Below are 18,942 nucleotides of genomic sequence, written 5' to 3'. Positions count from 1 at the left end.
GCTGTTGTTGCATACAAGCTGCCAACAGCAACGAGAACAGCAGCAGCAAGAGCAACAACCACAACAACAACAACAACAACAACAACAACAGCAGCAGCAACAACAAGAACAATACGCTGGTTTGCCCAGTGGGCAACAAACGACAATTGTCAAGCTTGTAGCGCAAATTATGAAAAAATGTCAGCGTCGAGTGGGCGATTTACAAGCTGGCCAACTTCTAGATGCTGCGATTTTTACACTTAGCCACACAGCCACGCGATGTGGCATGCCCAGTAAATAGACTCACGCTTAATCGGGTATGTTAGCTCAATCAGTTAGCTGAGCATTGAAAGTGAATGTTGGTTTTTAACTAGATCTGCTTTAAAAGAACATCCACAAATGACTGGAAAAACTAATTGAACTACAATTTTGAAAATAATATAGTTTTTATTTTATTATTTATTTTTCATTCCGTGTCAGGACTTCTTCATTGAGGGAAATATGTAAATATGCCGCATATATGAGACTTGAAAAAATCTAAATTGACTTTAATTTTAAAATCTTCTCTTAAAACTTTTGGATTTGAATATTTATCCTTAGAGACTCAATTGAAAATATTTGTTTAGCAAAACAAATCCTAGTTTTTCTTTGGTTTATTCATATTAAAAGTTGATAAAGCCTTTTTATTTATTTCTCAATTTTAAATTTGAAGATTCAATTTGCGAAACTCTATATTTAAAATGAGTTTTATATCTTTTTTGAGCTTTGGGACTGATTGCTGTTTCTCTTCAAATAACTAAGGAAACACAAAATATTTAATTTTTCATATATTTAAATTTAGTTTAATATCTCTTTAAATAGTAAATGTTATATTACATTCAAAAAGGATCTGCTGCAAGTCTTATGTTGCTTATTAATATTTATTATTAACATTTATTCTAGTGTGATTGCAAGCAATTGTAGGAATGTTCCACTTCCAGCGTTCCCGTATCTACGCTATGTTAACTGAGGCAGGTCACAAATAAATATGGCTACGAGTTCGCTTTAGTTTTACTTTGTTTTTCTTTGGAATAGATGATAATATGCAATACTTTGGCAATTATTATCTATAACAAGCGGCTGCTTGTAATTGTGCAATATTTATTGTTTTTAACCTCAGTTCTTGTTAGTTATCAGCAGTTAATTAAAAGTCGCTAACTTTAAATTGGGTAACCATATTAATTACAAGGTATCGTTGTAGTCGAGACCCCCCCCTGGGGCAATGTTTGTTGTTGTTATTGGCCTGTTGCTGCTGCTGCATTTATTTATACAAACAAATGCTCATTGGCTTTGAGAACAACATTAGATTAGATAGTTTGTCTTCGATTGTGTCCGGCGGGAGCACATGCAATCGTTTGACTTTTGGGCTGTTTATCTTATGGATTGCATTGACAACAACTTCATCGGACACATCGAGCTGAAGCCGAGCCTCGGCTCGAGATCCATTGCAATTGATATGCGGGCCCAGCAACTGTTCAGCCATTTTATCTAATTGCCTTGCTTAACTGCGCTGATTTATCGATCTACCCAGCATTGTTCCCCGTCAGTCCCCATCTCCCCCTAGCACAGTCTATACTATACTATTATAGACCGCTCGCCCTTCTTTATGATATTGTTATTGGCATTGCAATCGCTGCGCTAATTTGTGTGAGACGTGCTGAAATTTCTCATTGGCGCCGATCGAGAGGAGTTGACCATTAGCCGGTTGTCCGGCTCCGCTCGAGCTGACTTGATGGCCAGTTTTATGGATTGTTTTCCGGCTGGTATGTGAGCTGGCAAATGATATTTGCAGCAGGAATTTTTCGGGCAACACACCAAAGAAGCACTAACAAAAAAAGCAGTTGCTGTGCGGCTTTTTGCTTTGAGTCGCGCAATTTGCGGCGATTTATGAGTTTTATAAGGCGACCAATTGCAGAGCTGGGAATTGTTTGCTAGATGTCATTAATGCTGCCACAAACCGAACTATATCATTTACTTTACAGTCTCTGAGAGTGTAATACACCAAGTGCAAATTATATTAATTGATCGCGCTTTAACAATGCGATATGATTCGAGTAAAGTTTGTTAGTTAACAGAAAGATTTAAGCACAGGAGACTTATTTTAAGAAATAAAACAACTCATCTTTGGGCTTAATTTGTGCTTATAATAGAAAGAAAGAAGAAATCCGAGTTGGTTTTGAAAATAATTGCAATAGACTTAAGTCCGGGCTGTGATGCATCCTGATTGACTCTGAAGGTATATCTAAATTCCGGAATATTCGAAATAAAATAAAATTCTAAATATGCTCAATTAACTGTACTAAGTCTTGCAAAAGATCACTGAATATATTACATAACTTTCTGAGATGCAGATCTTTAATATCCAGAAGTAACAGAAGTATTGTAGGTTGTAGGACTTAAATTTATGAAATTGATTTGGTATTTCCTCAGCTATTGCCAACACTCTGGTTCCTTAATATTTGTTCCTTGTGTTTTCGGGAGGCATTTTGAGCAAGCTTCTACTCAACTTTTGTTTCGATCAATTTCTGTTATTAGTACAGATGTAAATAAAATAAGGTTCGCCCTTGGAAGTTTCCAATCTGAAATCTTTCTGTTTTTTGTTCAAACCAAGATTTTTACCCATTTTGGGTATAAAAACTCTCGCTTAAAAACAAATATTTTTGAAGCATATACAAGTTTTTTTGCGCACGAAAATTATGTGTAAAGAATTTTACAAGAAATTGAGATACTTGCAAGAATTCAAATTTTATGTCATTACGATTTTATTTAAGATATATTTATTAAAAAAACATTTTTAATGCATGTTTTGGCGAGAGCTTCCATTTTTAAAATCTTTTAGAAAGATTTAATAACGTTTACAAATTTTATTATTAGCAAACAGAAATATTTCCAGTGTTGGAAAAATAAGGATGAATACATAAATAAAAAAAATGTTGACTTGGCTAAAATTCTAAACAATTCTCAATTAAGAGTTTTCAATCTCTTTTTGCAATTTTTTGTTGTGATTTTTCGACACATCTCTGAAGCGAACATCTCCTCGAAAAGGTCAAGAAATCTAGAAAAGCAGCTGTCCGCTCAAGAGAGCTTTCACTCTATATGAAGACATGCATTGAGAGTATTCCTGATTTCACGCATTATCCTTGTGATAATGTTTATTCTTTACCAAAATTAGCAAAATAATGTTTAGCCTGCATCTATTTCAATTCTACAGCTTTTGAAGCCTAGGTTGGGCAGTAAGAACCTTTTATTTGAGCAAAAAAAAACCTATTTTGATGTGTGCTATGAACTATGGAAATCCTTAATCATTTTCCTTTAGCCACTCAGTTAACTATTGCATATCTATGAAGCTGAGGAGGATTTGTGGGACTCGCTAAATTCGAACGAAACTCACCTCCTTTGCTGACAGAGGGTCGGATCCCAGTCCATTCTGCAAACAGAAATATAGAGATAACTTAAAAACAGGGTATAATAAACTGGAATAATATGTGTGTAGCCTAATTATGCCACGACCATTGCTATGAAGGTGTCAGCCAGGTTCCGAGTGTGTCTCCGGGTGCACTCAGGGGCGTCTGCTGTCCAAAAAGGGCAGAGCAAACAGCCAAGTGGAGGGGAGGGGCGGGTAAGGAAAACGTGTCGGGATAGAGAGAAAGAGGGCAAGGTTGGGGGCAACGGGGTTATATGGCTGCACTGAGAACGGGGGCACATGGCATATAGCATATGGCGTTGGCGTTGGCGTTTTGGCTTAGTGAGTCGAGTCGAGTCGAGTCAAGTCGAGTGGTGCTTACCATGAAAACCATTAAATTGTAAAACGTCTTACAAAATAATAATTGCCCGGCAACGTTCTGGCCACGTTACGGAACTGCGACTGTGACTGTGACTGCAACAGCAACGACGACGACGACGACGACGATGGTGCTTGAAATAATCGCTGCAACTATTGTAGTTAGTCTCTATTGTCGCAGCAGCTGTTACCGTTTGCCACTGCTGCATGCTACCCGCCAAATCAATGACAACAAGCACAACAACAACAACAACAATAAAACACACACACACACACACACACACAGACACAACACAAAGGCACGGGCAGAGGCACAGGCAGAGTGCAACGCACCAAGCGGGCGGTAGTTGCAATTTCAAATTTGTTGTGTTCCTCTTTGCGGGCTTTTACAGGCGCTTTAGCGACGGCGACGCAGCCAACGCGGCGACGGCGGCAACGGCAGCGACGGCAGCGACGTTGGCCGCCGCATTGTGCAAAAACTTGCAGACGAAGCGAAAAGCTTTGCGGTGCGTGACGCGCGAGCGAGCGAGCGAGATCGGTCTCTTGTGTGTGAGGGGTGGGTTGGGGTGTGTGAGCGAGAGAGTTGCTTAGCTGGCCATAGGCAAATATTTATTGAGGCGGCAGCGCATGACCGTATTGTGTGTGTTCCAATTGTTCCACTGTTCCAACGCGCTTATTGTGCGACGCTTGGGCGTCAAACGCACAAAATTCATAAATACATCCGGTCGGGTCACTTATTAGCACTTATTGCAGCCGGCTTCCTGGGCGGGGGTGTTTACACATTTTCCTGCATATCCGCTCAATTGCCGGACACGCAGCCGCGGGCGCAACAAACGGCAATCAGCAGGCAAACACACAAACACGCACACACACAAACGAGGCGATGCACACTTAATTCGATCAACGGCTGCTGCTGCTGCTGATGTTGCTGTTGCTGGGGCGTTGTAATCACGCGCTGTGTAGTTGTAATCAAAAGGCTAGGCACATGCTACGCCCCACGGGCTGCCGCGTGTTTGTAAAATTTATTGACACTCGTCTGTACGTATGTGAGTGCTGCATAAATATATATATATATATGTGTGTGTGTGTGTGTGTTTGTGTGTACAAGTGAGTGTGCAAATTACAGCACATCCGTCATTTTAATTTCACTTAAAACGCCATTTAAATCAAACGGAATGCACGCACGCACGCACGCACGCACGCGCAGCTGATGCAAAAAAACAAGAACTGCAACAACAACAAACGCCGGCTGCACAAAACACATAAACACAAACGGCAAACGAAACGGCGAAACGCATGAAACAGAAACACACAGGCAACGCGCACGTTTATAACGGTCGCCGCGCAGCCAAAAGGAGCTTAGCTCGTATTGTACCGTTTAACTAAGCGCGAAGTTTGCACGATAAAACGAAGCGCGACACACGACCGACTAGCGCCACGTTCGCTGCTGGAATGAAACTAGCCGCAGCCAACATGTTGCGTTGGAGCAGCTCAGCATACCTGTGTGTCGCTGCCTGTGTGTGTGCGTGTATATCTGCGCTTGTGTGTGTGCGCCAGTTTGTTTGTTTTGTTAAGGTGGAGCTAGACTAAATGACAAGTTGGCGCGCATATTATTGGGTGGCCAACTGTTTACATTGTCTCGCACAAGTGTGTGTGTGTGTGTGTGAGTGTTTGTGTGTATGTTGGTGTGTTTGTTTGTGTGCCTGCTTGTGTATTTTTAATTAACATGCATTGCCACACACAGACGCGCGACGAGTTTGGCGTAGGTGTTGGCGCCAGCGTTTCTCATTGGCTGTCGGCGTTCGCCCAAAGGCAATTAATACAACAGCACATAAAGCTCAGCTATGTGCGTGTGTGAGTGCGCGCGCGTGTGTGCGTTTGTGTGTGTGACAGTTTTTTAGATGCTTGCACGTCCATCAGCCTTGTTATGTGTTTTGCCGCTTAATCTGAAGCTGCATCTGCGCCACGCAAAACGCAAACGAGGCGAATTGGCGAGCGGGCGAACTGGCGAACAGGCGCACAGGCAAAAGCACATGAGACAAAAGGCATTTCGGCAGTCCGACAGCTGTGGGAGTTTTTTGCGCTCTCTTTCGCTCTCTGGCCGCTGCGCGTGTACCGTTAGACGCGACTGATCCACTTTTCCACGCGCTTTGACAACCATTTTTGGTAACAATAAATCGTGATACATCATCAAAAGTCAATTCAAATATGTAGACAACGTTGTTGTTGCTGTTGTTGCTGTTGTTATTGTTTTTCCTTTTCGCCTGACATGCCGCAATGCGAGACACAAAAAAATATTTTAATTTTAATTGATTGTCGAGCGAGATTTACGTGCACCAAAAGTTGCTTCTCACGCTCACACACACACACACACACACACGCACACAAACACATGTGTCCCGCTGCTCTCAGATGACAGGATTAGGATTGGAATTGTCAAAATGGAAAGCGGCCGCCGTTGTTTTGCACGCAAAATAAATATCTAAAAGCGCGCATTTCTTATAAGAAAAACATCTAGACGTTACGTTTTTTCGCTCTTGTGTTTTTTTGCGTGCGCATCCAAATCAACATAAACGCAATTGAAATCAATATACTACGTGACTTAACCGTGGCCAATGCGTAAAAAACAGCAAATCAGTTAAAGCAACAAAAAGCAAAATCACAATAATAGCAAAAACAACAAAAACCAAACAAATGATGTGCTATAAATTTCGCTATTTTAAATGCGGCATACTTTCGAGAGCCGCCATAAAAAGTTGTCATAATAAATTTTATTATAGCTAAATATTTTATAGGGCGCTTTGTGGCTCAGCTGCGATCATGACTTAGCCAAGGCAACAACCCAGCATCAGCTTCTAGCTATTTTTAAATGCCCGCGCCCAAAACTATGCTTTGCATTTTTACTGTACTTAAGCTTAATTCGTTTGTGAGCTCATATTAACGAAAACTAATCTTAAGCGTTTGTTAATTAAATATTAGTTTATAACAAACTGATTTAATTAGTGTTGCGATATTCTTTCTTTGCCGGCTTCAGCAGTCAGGTAATGAGGGCAAACCCAGGGCACAAAAAAAACCCTCCTCGTGGTTTTTCTGCTCGGCCCTACTCGGCTCGGGTTAGGTAAGTCCAAAGGACGTGAATCCGGCGTCCTTTTTCGGCGGTGTTTTCCAGCGGAAGTTCGCGCGCCGCATTAATCGGGTATTTTTGCTGTCAGGCAGGCGGATAATTATATCCGGAAATTTGACTTCTCGCTCGTATTTTTGGATTTTTGTGTTTTTCTAGATGAGGTTTATGGGATTGGGATTGTGTCTTTGTGTGTGTGTGTGTGTGGGAATTTACTAATTACGCATAATGAAACCTTTTTGTGGAGTTTCCTTATTTGGATCTTTAGCTGGTTTGAGGATTTTAATTTTGGCACGATGATTTATAAATGCAAAGAAAATAATTTGATAATGTTTTGGTCAATATAAACTTAATATAATTAATAACAACACATTTTGTAAATCAATTTTTTGAATTTAATTTAATAACTAGTTTTAAGGAGTTTATAGCTTAAGTTAAAGCTTAAGTTAAAATCAGCATACCTAAATATATTTTTAAATATATATATATTAAATATTAATATTGGCATAATAAAATTAAATTTTGACATTTTTAGTCTCATCTATTTACATATTCAATACGTTTTTTCCCAAGCTTGCAAAGATTTCAATTAATCTTTTCAAATAGCAATTCACTAAAAATAATGATGGAATTTTGGTTTATTATATAACAAAATAAAGTGTATGATATCTAATTTTCTCCTACTCGCTTATTGCTCGATCCTAAACCAACTTTTTACGCTTTCCCAGTTGCTTTATGTTTACGTAGAATTGTCAGATGAAAAAAAAATAACCCAAGTCCTCAAAAATCCAGAACTGTCTCTCTCTCTGGGACTCGCTACATCTCTCTCCCTCGCGCTCTGCCTCTTGCCAGTCGGGTGACAAAACCCAGCGCGCAAAATTGCAGCCGCCGCGGATGAGAAAATCCAAGAGCGAAATGCAGACGCGGGCGAATTGAGCCAAACGGCCTGACGTCATACCTGCGCCGCAGCCGCCATAGGCTCGAGACGTAGCCAAGCGGGTGTTGCGTGCGCGAGAGCGAGACAACTAGTGTTTCGCGCAGCGAGAAGAGCGCACAGCGAATGGCGTACGAGCACTGCGCAAAACATCGATCTGAGCAATGGCCGGCAGGATCGTGCGTCAGTTGCGTTTCGTCTTTGCCGCTGCGCGCACAACACACACGGCTCAAAAACTGTAAACATAACGCGGCCCGTGAATCAGACAACGCCTAACAAGATACAAATATAGTGCTATATATAGTTATATATAATATATATGAAAATATATTTTCTTGTGCAAAGTTAGGGCAAGTAAATTATTCAAAATTGCCAATCAAACGATGAGCGCACGCTCGGTGTCGCCCAAGGTGCTGCTAGACATTAGCTACAAGCCAACGTTGCCCAACATAATGGAGCTTCAGCATAATGTCATCAAGCTCATACAGGTGGAGCAGCACGCCTATATGCAGCTAATGGAGCAGCCAACAGCCCACTACATGCAACAGCAACAGCAGCAACACCAACAGCAGCAGCAGCAGCACCAGCAGCAGCAACAACAGCAACAGCAATATGCGCCGCTGCCTTCGCTGGCGCCTAATGCTGCGGATTATGCGGCCTACGGCATTACAGAACTTGAGGATACGGATTATAATATACCCAGCAACGAGGTGCTCAGCACCAGCAGTAATCACAGCGCTCAAAGCAGCCTGGAGCTGAACAACAACCAACATAACTTTGAGCAGCAGCAACAGCAACAGCAGCAGCAACAGCAGCAGCAGACAGCGACTCCAGCAGGCGTGGCAACTTCAGCCCAGCCCCCACATGGCTACATGCTCAATGAGCATGGCAAGCGGTCGCGCAGCAGCAGCGACTACGATTGCCAAACGGATGCGCTGTCCATGCAACCGGAGCACAAGAAACTGTTGCAGCAACAGCAGCAGCAACAGCAGCAGCAGCAGCAGCAACAGCAACAGCTCTATGTGGACTATTTGCCCACCACCGTGGATGAGGTGGCCGCAGCGCAGACGCAGGCGCAAGCGCCCACACAGCAAAGCGCCTGCCTCTCGCCCCACTCTCACTCCCACTCGCATTTCGACTTTGCTGCCGACGAGGAGCTGCAGGATCACAAGGCGCACATTTTCAAATACGGCGGATATCCGCAGACAATTGCCCACCAGCAGCAGCAACAGCAGCAGCAACAGCAGCAGCAACAGCTGCACTTTCAGAGCAGTTATAGAACCGGGTAAGTGTATCTCATAGATCAATGTTTAAATGTATTTATCTTATTTTAAATTTACGACATATATTCGTTTTGCCCCCATATTAATAACCTTTTTGTTGCTGTTTAACTCTAAACTTGATCAAATTAAAGTATGAGACAAAGATACATTTAATAGGATATGTCTCTAAAGTCCCTATCAAAAGCCAGAGCATATAGGTACTATATATAGATGATAATATATATCTTCATGATAATTTCAAAATATCAATGAAATATTTGCGTCTAACATTCTTCTAAATCAAAAAAAAAACTTATTTAAATAACTTAATATTCCTCTAAAAAGGCACAAATATCTTGGTTAATATTCCTTTAGAGAATCCAAAAAAAAAAGATAGTTTAATCACATTTGCGTTATCGCAGATATTCACTGAATATTAGGAATGTTATTCAGTATAAAACTTCTTATGGCAATAAACATATAAATAACGTATATTTTAAACCAAACTAAAAAGTTTTAAAAGTTGCATCAAAAAGTTATCTGAAGATAGTCTTCATTTTGTAAGATGCTTAGAAAAATAGAGTTGATCCTTGATTTCAAAAAATATGTTTCGACATAAAAAACGATTATTTCTATATAATAGCATTTTTAACATCTCACAAAAAAAATTTCTAAGATCATGCTTGATTGCAAATTTTATATAAAAAAGTTTAAAAAAAAAAATATATATTTCAAACAAGTAATTACATAATTTAGGCTCAGTACTCTTATGTGGAAGAGTCTCTTAAACTTTTTAAAGAAACTTTTTTAAGTTTTTATAAAGACAATCGCATCTATATAATATGTTTATATGTATCAGCCATCTTAAGAGTTAAAAGATCTATAAATTTATAGAAATCTTTATTTTTAGAAATTTATTTATTAAAATTTATTTATTTGTTACTTAACTCTTTTTAATTTTTGTATATTATAGTTAATAATTTAAATTTGGTAATTTTCAATTTTTATAATGTTCTTATGCGCTTTGCAGTCAGAACTATGAGGCCTATGATCCAGCGAATAGTCTGAACGGCAGCACATACTCCAGCTCCGATCGCGATGACATGGAATATGCGCGCCAAACGGCGCTCAGCTCCGTGGGCGGCTATGCCAAGGAGGATGAGCTGGAGGATATGTCGCCCACGTGCCTGGGCGACGATAGCAGCCTGCTGGATGCTGGCGATGCGGCCGGCAAGGCGTTTCGCAAGCCGCGACGCCGCCTGAAACGCAAGCCAAGCAAAACGGAGGAAACGGACGAGTTCAGCAACCAGCGGGTCATGGCCAATGTGCGGGAGCGACAGCGCACCCAGAGCCTGAACGATGCATTCAAGGCACTGCAACAGATAATACCCACACTGCCGAGCGATAAGCTGAGCAAAATACAAACGCTCAAGCTGGCCACAAGGTAAGTTCACAATTTTACCCGGCATTTCCGGCCCGGGCTTAACCCAGTTTGTCTGCGGGGTCCGATACCTGAGTCTACCCATGGGTGGAAACTTAACGCAGTCCCTAAAGCCCAAATGACCTGCGTAACATTTATATGTACATTAAATATGTGAACAACATGACTGAATTAAATATTATTAGGAAATTAGCCAGAAAACGGCTGCCGAAATATATCGCAAAATATAGTTTAAAAAAAAAACAAAAATGAAGATTTAATGAATTAAAAGAAAAGGTCGCCAATTACGATATTCCGTTTTTAAGTATTCGCTTAAAGTCAAGACATCAAGAATAATTCAAATTTCAATTATGGAAAATTTACAAAATGTGTTCTAATTTCATTTTAATTTATCTGAAATACTTTTATTCTAACTACCCTAGAAACAACAAAAATTTACTTTAAAGTAAAACTGATAAGACTTCTATTTACTTCCCAATATCAGCATTATTTTTTTTTAAATTTAGTTTTTAACTTTTCAATTCACAATATTCAATATTTACAATATTTCTTCGAAAAACTTAGCCAAATAATTATAGCTTTATAAATTACCTGATTTGTAAATATGAATACATCTTTCAAAAAATTATAACTCTTAAGAGTAGCTATTTTTTTTATACGAATGCTTCTGCCAAATATGTTTATCTATCTGTATCTGCCCAATTAATTAACAACTTTTTCTCACCTCTTTTTCGTTGTAGATATATTGATTTCCTCTGCCGCATGCTAAGCTCCAGCGATATATCGCTGCTGAAAGCGCTGGAGGCGCAATCGTCGCCAGTATCGCCCGGTTATGGGAATGCCAGCACCCTGCTCAGTGCCGCCAATGGGGCCGAGGCTGATCTCAAGTGTCTGCGCAAGGCAAATGGAGCACCGATTATACCGCCCGAGAAGCTGAGCTATTTATTTGGTGTGTGGCGCATGGAGGGTGATGCGCAGCATCAAAAGGCTTAGGCGAGCATGAGGAGGAGGTGGCGACGGCGGAGGCGGAGGTGGAGGTGGAGGAGGGGGAGGAGTGTCGATTGCCATTGGGGCTTCCAGTTACTGAACAATAATGCACACAGCGTGAATAATTCCAATGCGAGTGCTCGCGAGCACTTGCAGCTCTTTCCATATCTTATAGATGACTAAGCTAAAACATTATTTAAAGAAACAAATCAACAACAACAACAGCAACAACAAATGAAAAACTAAAAATATAAGAAAAACAAATATTGTTTAGGTATAATTTTATGTCTAGCGCTAACTAAATTAAATTGTATAAATTAAACAAATACAAAGAAAACAAGAAAACACACAAAAGCGTCGCCATTTTGCGGTTGATTTTATTCATCTCATTCTTTTCCTTTTTTGTTATTTTTCTTTTTTTTTTTGTCTTTCCCCCCATTAAATTAGGCGCGAAAATGTTGTCGTTGTGTCGCCGTTGGGGGGGTCCGACTTTATATGCAATATCTGAACATAAATTTACATATATGCGATCGACAACGACGACGACATACTTAGAGCGTAACGTCATGCCGCAGACAGGCAGCAGCATTTATGTATCTCAAAGATACACACAAGTATCTTTCGCTCTCTCCCTCACTCTCGCTCACTCATGGGAAGCGAGCGCAAGTTGAAAATGAAGAAGAAAATGGCAACCGGAGACGGCAGCCGGGCTTGCCGATGGGAACAGCATCCACATCCGGTGATTTATGTGCATTTGTTTAATTCTCCTCGTTTCTGTTTTTTTTTTTGTGTTTTTTTTTTTGCTTGGAGTTTTCACTGCCACATAAAAACGGTTTACAATGTGTACACAAAAAAGTATTTATGTCGCCAAAAATGCCTATTTAAAATTCACATAATTAGCTCAGTCAGTTGATTTAGTCTCTGAAGCGCTTCAAAGGCGCACCAAATATCATTTTTAGTTGCTTCACTTAATTGCTTTTTAAATGACAGCTGGCATGAGTATTTTGAGTTATATACAAAGTACGATATATATTCTACCATATACAGCAAGAGAGCGAGACAGAGAGAGAAATAAATATCCAGTCAGCCTCGTTGACAGGTTGTTGTAGATACACACACACACACACACACACACACACACACACACACACACACACACACTCACACGACTCGTAAGTGGGCTAGATCAAGAACATGCTGAAGCAAAAGATATTCGTTTGAATACTTGGATACTTATGAATCTCTCGAATAAGTGTGAGTAAATTGTGTCCCTTTTCTTCTCTCTAGAGGTGTGAGCTAAGGAGTGGATGTCGTTGATGCTCGTTGAAAAAGTATTCGACAAGTATTTTTACCCGAATTTCAGAGAAATGCACTGGATTCATTATTAGATTGTTTATGCATATCTTAATAAAGATATCATGCACTTACAGTCCTCGCTGAATGAGTCGTATGAATGTGTCTGAGTGAACGTAGCCTTTATATTGATATTTTATCATAATATTTATAATGTGAATATAAATTATATATTCAGTTCGAATTTTCTGTTAAAGCGGAACAGTCCTGCAATGTGTATCATTATCGTTTTTTTAGACAAAAAAATTAAAAATAATATGAAAGAACTTATTTTTCCATTTTCTTTCTTTGTTAACTTGCATTACTAAACATTGCATTTTATTTTATAAATTATGTAAATAGAAATATATATAGATATATTTTATAAATTATCTATATATATAATTATGGCTTCTTTCTTTAAATAATCGTATACTTATGCTTGTTATATTTATTCATTAGCTTATTACGAATGAAGTTGACTCTTCTGGGTTGACTAAACTTGTCTCCATGTAAGCTTCATAAGTTCAGAGAATTGTGCTTGGTATAGTTCAGAAGATACTGAGCGATTCTGACGCATATATAACTAATTGCATCTTAAAGAGAAAAATACGTATCTGTTCCCACTAAACTAACATTAATCTTACACCTTTATAGCTTACGTTTTGTTCAACCAACGCATTGAGGTTTTATACCTCTATGATATAGAGAGCCTATAAATTAATTTATAAGTAATTATAATTAAGTCTCATTAAATTTGTCACAATGAGATTTTACATCTTTATGATGTATGTAGTGGAACATGTATATTTGGTTGACTGTACAATAATTATAGTATATTCTCATTATTATCTCTTTTATATTATTTATTTATGTTAGTCCTTAACAAAAAAAAAAGATCTTAATATTTCTAAGCCGCTGCCTTTGAATTTGAACCCTGCTTAATTTAAAATTTCAGTCAAGAATATAATCAATATTTTTCTTGTCATTGGATACCTAAAACCCTTTTGTTTTTTTAAGTAAGAAAACAATTTTAGTTCCACGCAATGCTATAGCGAGCTAGAGTTTCCTTCAGGAGCATATCTTGGAATATACCAATTCGAGAGCAGGACGAACAACCTTGATGTGAAGCAACAGACATGCCCCAACCCCCGAACTGTCAACGCCCCCAACGCTGCCGAACCCTGATGCATGCCCATGTTTGATTTTGGGTTAGTAAAAAGCATTTGAAGATCATCTCAAATAACGTGCACATAAATTGTGTAACTAAATTTAGAAATGGGCAAAGGCAGCTCACACACACACAAACACACACACACGCACACACACGCACAGGCAGACGATCCTTGCGGCAAGGACAGTCCATTTTCTTTTTTCGTTTATTCCATTATTTTTTTTTTCCTTTTGTTTTTTTGCATGCCAAATTCACATGGCTGTTAAGGACAATTGTTATTCGATGTGCGCACATGGTAATCGATGGCATGTGCTATGCGCCGCGGCGACAGGACTGCGAATCACGGCCAGGACCTGGCCAAGGACCGCATGCCGTTCACCAACGAGGTTTTCCAACATATGTGACAGCAGCACGGCTCAGCTCGACTCGTAAATGAAATGAAAACAATGGGTGTGGGAGTATGCGAAGGATGCGTGTTGTGTTTTTGTGTCCTTTCATCTTTTCAACTCGATCGAGGCACTCCCATGACTTGAAGTAGGCGCCGCCTGACAGCGCCTAATGCTACCCTGACTTTGACGCACGATCCACGAGATTTTCTGTTATTTTCCAATTTTCGATTTCAGGCAGTTTCCAAATACCAGCAAATGGGCGTTTAACTAAGCAATGTGTATATAAATCATGACTATTTTTCTTGTTTGCCTGCCAAGTTCTACATTTAATTAGATGCAGTTTTTCACTGGAAACAGTTTATTCACATATATAAAAAGAGCTACGGAATTTCCAAAAATATTTCACTGAGTGTTATTAAAAAATTCTAAATAAACAAGAAAGAACCAATAAAACTTGATTTGTGATTACTTTTTGCTTATAGGACTAGTAAATACTTTTAGAAAATTGATTTTACGTACCTTTAATCAAGTCTTGGATTGTCTCATATATCAGGGACTTATATTTTAAATACATATATGAAATATATTTGTTTATTCAGTTTGTCTCTCAAGTAAATGCTCAAAATTTGTATCAAGTGTTTGAAGCAAACAAAAAACGCCATTTTCTTAAAATATTTTTAAAGCTCTGCCCGCACAGTACAAGTTTGCTTTTGATAATAGATAACTTTTCGCAGCAATCGATAAGAATCAATATCGAAATCCTGTTTTAAGAGTAAATCTTTTAGTTTTACAAAACTAAAGTCACCAAACATGACTTTGTATTTCTAGAGTAGTATATACAGATCATTTATACCGGCATTTGGTGTTGTTAGTAGAAGGTTCAGAGTATCCTTTAGCTTTATCCTTAATTTCATACATGGATTTCAGTTAAACGCAAGAACAAATAATTTTAAATTTTAACAAATTTGACAAATTATAAATATTAAATTTTTTACATTCAAACTAAGATTATAATTAGTTTTGCAGAGCTCGTTAAATAAGCTGTAATCCATTCATGTAACTGAATGGTCACGGGTTCGAATACCTGGTTGGTGAATGAATTTAATAGCTTTTACCTATTTAAAAAGTGTTTCGAATTGATCTCTCCCTTTTCCAAATGCAGACATTTCCTTTAAAAGTATCTTTAGCTGCATTTATAGGCTAACTTAGTTCACATGCGATACTTAGTCCTAGTTTCCGGCCTGTAGCAAAGCTATTAGCTATATGATTAAAATTATATTTTAAATAAGCTCATATTGAGCTGCATCTTTTGAAGAAAAACAAATATACTATGCTGAAAGTCATTAGGGGTACATAAATACTCAGAATGCGTAGAAAACAATATAAATTTTGTATTGGCAGTGACTGAGCGAAGGCAATGCAAAAGTTATATAGAGATGCATATAGATATTTTTACTGAGATGCGGCCATGTAAAATATTAATGGCATTTATTTATGATTTCTATGAATGATTTTATTTATTGGCAAAACCATTAAAACAATATCTAAAACAATTGCAGGCTTCTGCAGGCCAGACACATGCCCCCATGTTGCGGGCAACACGGTGTGTCCAAAAAATATACGAGGCGTTTCGGATTTCAAAGTGCGAGCAACAGCAGCAGCGGCAGCGGTAGCGGTAGCGGCAGCTACTCGCAGAACGGAAGCCCGAGAGACCTAGTTGAAGATTGAGTCAAAGATGGGGGCGAATCGAGGCGGAGATGGAGACGGAGACGGAGACGGAGACTGCACTGTGACCCAGAAGGCAACCGGACTCATTTGTGGCCTGCTGATTGATTTTTAGTGAGAAGCTGCTATTCTCTCACATTCCCTTTCTCTCTCTCTCTCTCTCTCTCTTGGTCTCTCTCTCTGTCTCTGTCTCTGTCTCTGTCTCAACGCTGATCAGCGCCTTGCCCCCGAAAACCCTCGCCAAGTGGAACATCTGCTTCACGCAACGCTGCATGCGACAAAATATGCACAGACTGAGTAATTAAAATCAATATTCTCGTTTCGAGGTGTTCAGACATTTGTCGAACTGGACCAGCACCCAATCAACAACAGCAAATGCAATTTGCCTTCTGCTTCTGCTACTAGCTGTTGCTGTTGTTGTTGTTGTTGTTGTTGTTGTTGTTCTTGTTGCTGGTAATGTTGTTATGATTGTTGTTGTTAATGTTGTTGTTGCTGCGCCTGCATTGCGAGTACATTTGGCGATCAATCAACGATCAAAGTTCATAAAGTTGACCCAGCTGACTAATGGCAAACGCCCGAGTTGGCATCGCCCGTCAACAGCAGCAGCAACAGCAGCAACAACAGCAGCAGCAACAGCAGCAGCAACAACAACAACAAGTTACGCTAATGTACTAGACCGTACTAATGTACACACACACACACGCACACTTACATAAACATGTATCTCAGTCTTTTTGTGTGCGCGTAAAAGTACATACTATAAAAAAACGCATGTAAAAATGTTGTTGTTGTTTTTGCAGTAGATTGTTCGACTATGCAATACTCTTTAAATTAAATAAAAGTAAATTATTATGTAAGCTTATTTGCCTAATTTTATTGTTGAATTGAACACTTAATTATATTTTTGTATTTTATTTAATTTCTTTTTTAAAATTCTAATTGATTGTCACAGACAAATTATAACAACTTGTTAAGGAATTCAATATTTATCATCTCATATAACAAATTTTATTTCAATTTTAAGCCATAAATTATAAATAATTCGAAAAGATAAAGATAGATTAAATGTAATTCTGAATGTGACAACACATTCTTTTGTCTGTTTAATAAATTTTAAATAGTATATCAGAGGCAAAATCTTTACATTTTTTAAGTTAATATAAAGTTAACAAAAATGTAAAATGATGTATGTATTTACACAGGATATTTTGCTAACAACTAAGATTAAAAAATGTAGTCACTATTCATTTATTATTATTATTTTTTCGACTACAATTTACACATAAATTGGTTGTATATCATTTTTGACATCTCCCAAAAAGTATGCAACGTTAAAATAAATAATAAATAAATTAAAATTAAATATTTCAACTAATTTGCCGTAAAAATTCCAAAAAAAAAATGTAATATGTAAATTATGTACGATAATTATGTAATAATAAATAATAATAAATAATATCATAAGATATTTCGAATGATCAAATAATTAAATTCAAATAGTCAAAATATTGTCAACATTTTTTTCATTCTTTCAATTCTTTACTTCATTGTGACTGAACTCGAGTGTGAGCTGATCTACCCGTTTAACTTCAATCGTTTTACAACCAGCCTCGAATAGTGTATAAAAATCGAGTAATCGCACAGAGGCGTGAAAGGGGTGAGAGGGGGGCGGGGCACTAACTGTAAAGGAAGAGCAGCCCGCCCGCACGTCCGTCCGTCCATTGGTCCGTCAATTTGTCTGTCCGCCTGGGTCTCGCGTCGGGCGCATAAATATTTTGCTTTTATATTTTTTCAGCCGAAGATGCGCAGCACATAAACCCCTCTATGTAGTTGTTGTCTATAAACAAAAAAGCGTCCATAAAAAAGCACAGTCCAAAGACAGCGACGCCGGCAGCGACGTCACGTCAGCGTTGGCGGTCGCCAATGAGAAAACAACAGCAACAACAACAACAACAACAGCAATCGATGTACTTTTTGTTTATTTACACAAAAAGATTTTAGTGACTCGGGCAGGCAGCCAGGAAGTAACTAAGTAAAATGCTTGTTTGAACTCTACCCCAAAAAACGAAAATGAGAGAAACCGTTTACAGAGCCGCCTTTTGGCAAAATGGTCGCCGGTTGGTATTATCAGCCTCAGCTGCTGCTTCTTCTTGCTTGTCTTTTGGTGTGGCTTCTGGGAACAGTGTCCGCTGCATCATTTGATGTAAACGCTTGACACTTTGCGCCGGGCGAGTCACAAACCGCAAGCAGGCAACATCTGGCGGCTGCCCGAAAAGATTAATTTCTGACAGCGCGGGAGCGCAGCCCCAATGGCAAATAATGCACACACACATACGCACACACACGCACACACACGCACACACACATATGTATATGTAATATATAGATCCAGCTGTAGCTGCTGATGGACACTGATGCGCGTTTTCCACGCCACGCTTTTCACGGTCGCATCCATCAATTCGTGCTGCTGGCTGTCGTAATATAAGACTTTCAAATTGAATTTGAATTCGTATTACATTTATGTTGCTTTGCCGCTGGCCTGGAACCGCGGCGTCAATGGGTCTCTAAAACTAATCATGTGCCAAGCGCGGAGACATAAAACATCCCAGCACAGCCCAGCCACTTGACAATATTTTGTTCTCTCTTTTGGATTTGCTGTTTAGTACTTCATTATAAGCGCACTAACGATGTTATTTTAATGATCTCAGACCAAAGAATCCACTTGACAAAATGCAGCAGCAACAGCAACAACAACAACAACAACAACAACAGCGACGC

General features: G+C 39.0%; 2 protein-coding genes across 2 annotated transcripts in view; one reads left to right on the top strand and one right to left on the bottom strand.

The window, feature by feature from the left end:
• LOC6627135 (Krueppel-like factor luna) overlaps positions 1–5,238 on the bottom strand; it is a 38,445-nt gene extending 33,207 nt beyond the window's left edge. Inside the window, exons 1-2 of the mRNA XM_032437085.2 lie at positions 3,804–5,238; positions 3,410–3,445 (exon numbers count right to left, since the gene is read on the bottom strand). Of these exons, the coding sequence (XP_032292976.1) occupies positions 3,410–3,445; positions 3,804–3,815 (48 nt within the window). The 5' untranslated portion in view covers positions 3,816–5,238. The remainder of the gene's footprint in view (positions 1–3,409; positions 3,446–3,803) is intronic.
• Positions 5,239–8,049: 2,811 nt separating this feature from the next.
• twi (twist family bHLH transcription factor) lies at positions 8,050–11,885 on the top strand. Its single transcript, XM_002049394.4, has 3 exons — positions 8,050–9,139; positions 10,147–10,560; positions 11,298–11,885. Exons 1-3 carry the CDS (start codon positions 8,238–8,240, stop codon positions 11,548–11,550), a joined length of 1,569 nt encoding a protein of 522 aa, XP_002049430.1. The 5' UTR covers positions 8,050–8,237; the 3' UTR covers positions 11,551–11,885.
• The last annotated feature ends 7,057 nt before the right edge of the window (positions 11,886–18,942 follow it).

This window comes from Drosophila virilis, chromosome 5 (genome assembly GCF_030788295.1).
Source record: "Drosophila virilis strain 15010-1051.87 chromosome 5, Dvir_AGI_RSII-ME, whole genome shotgun sequence".
Taxonomy (NCBI): Eukaryota; Metazoa; Arthropoda; class Insecta; order Diptera; family Drosophilidae; genus Drosophila; species Drosophila virilis.
Note: the sequence above shows the minus strand (reverse complement) of the source record. Positions and strands in the feature narration are given on the sequence as shown.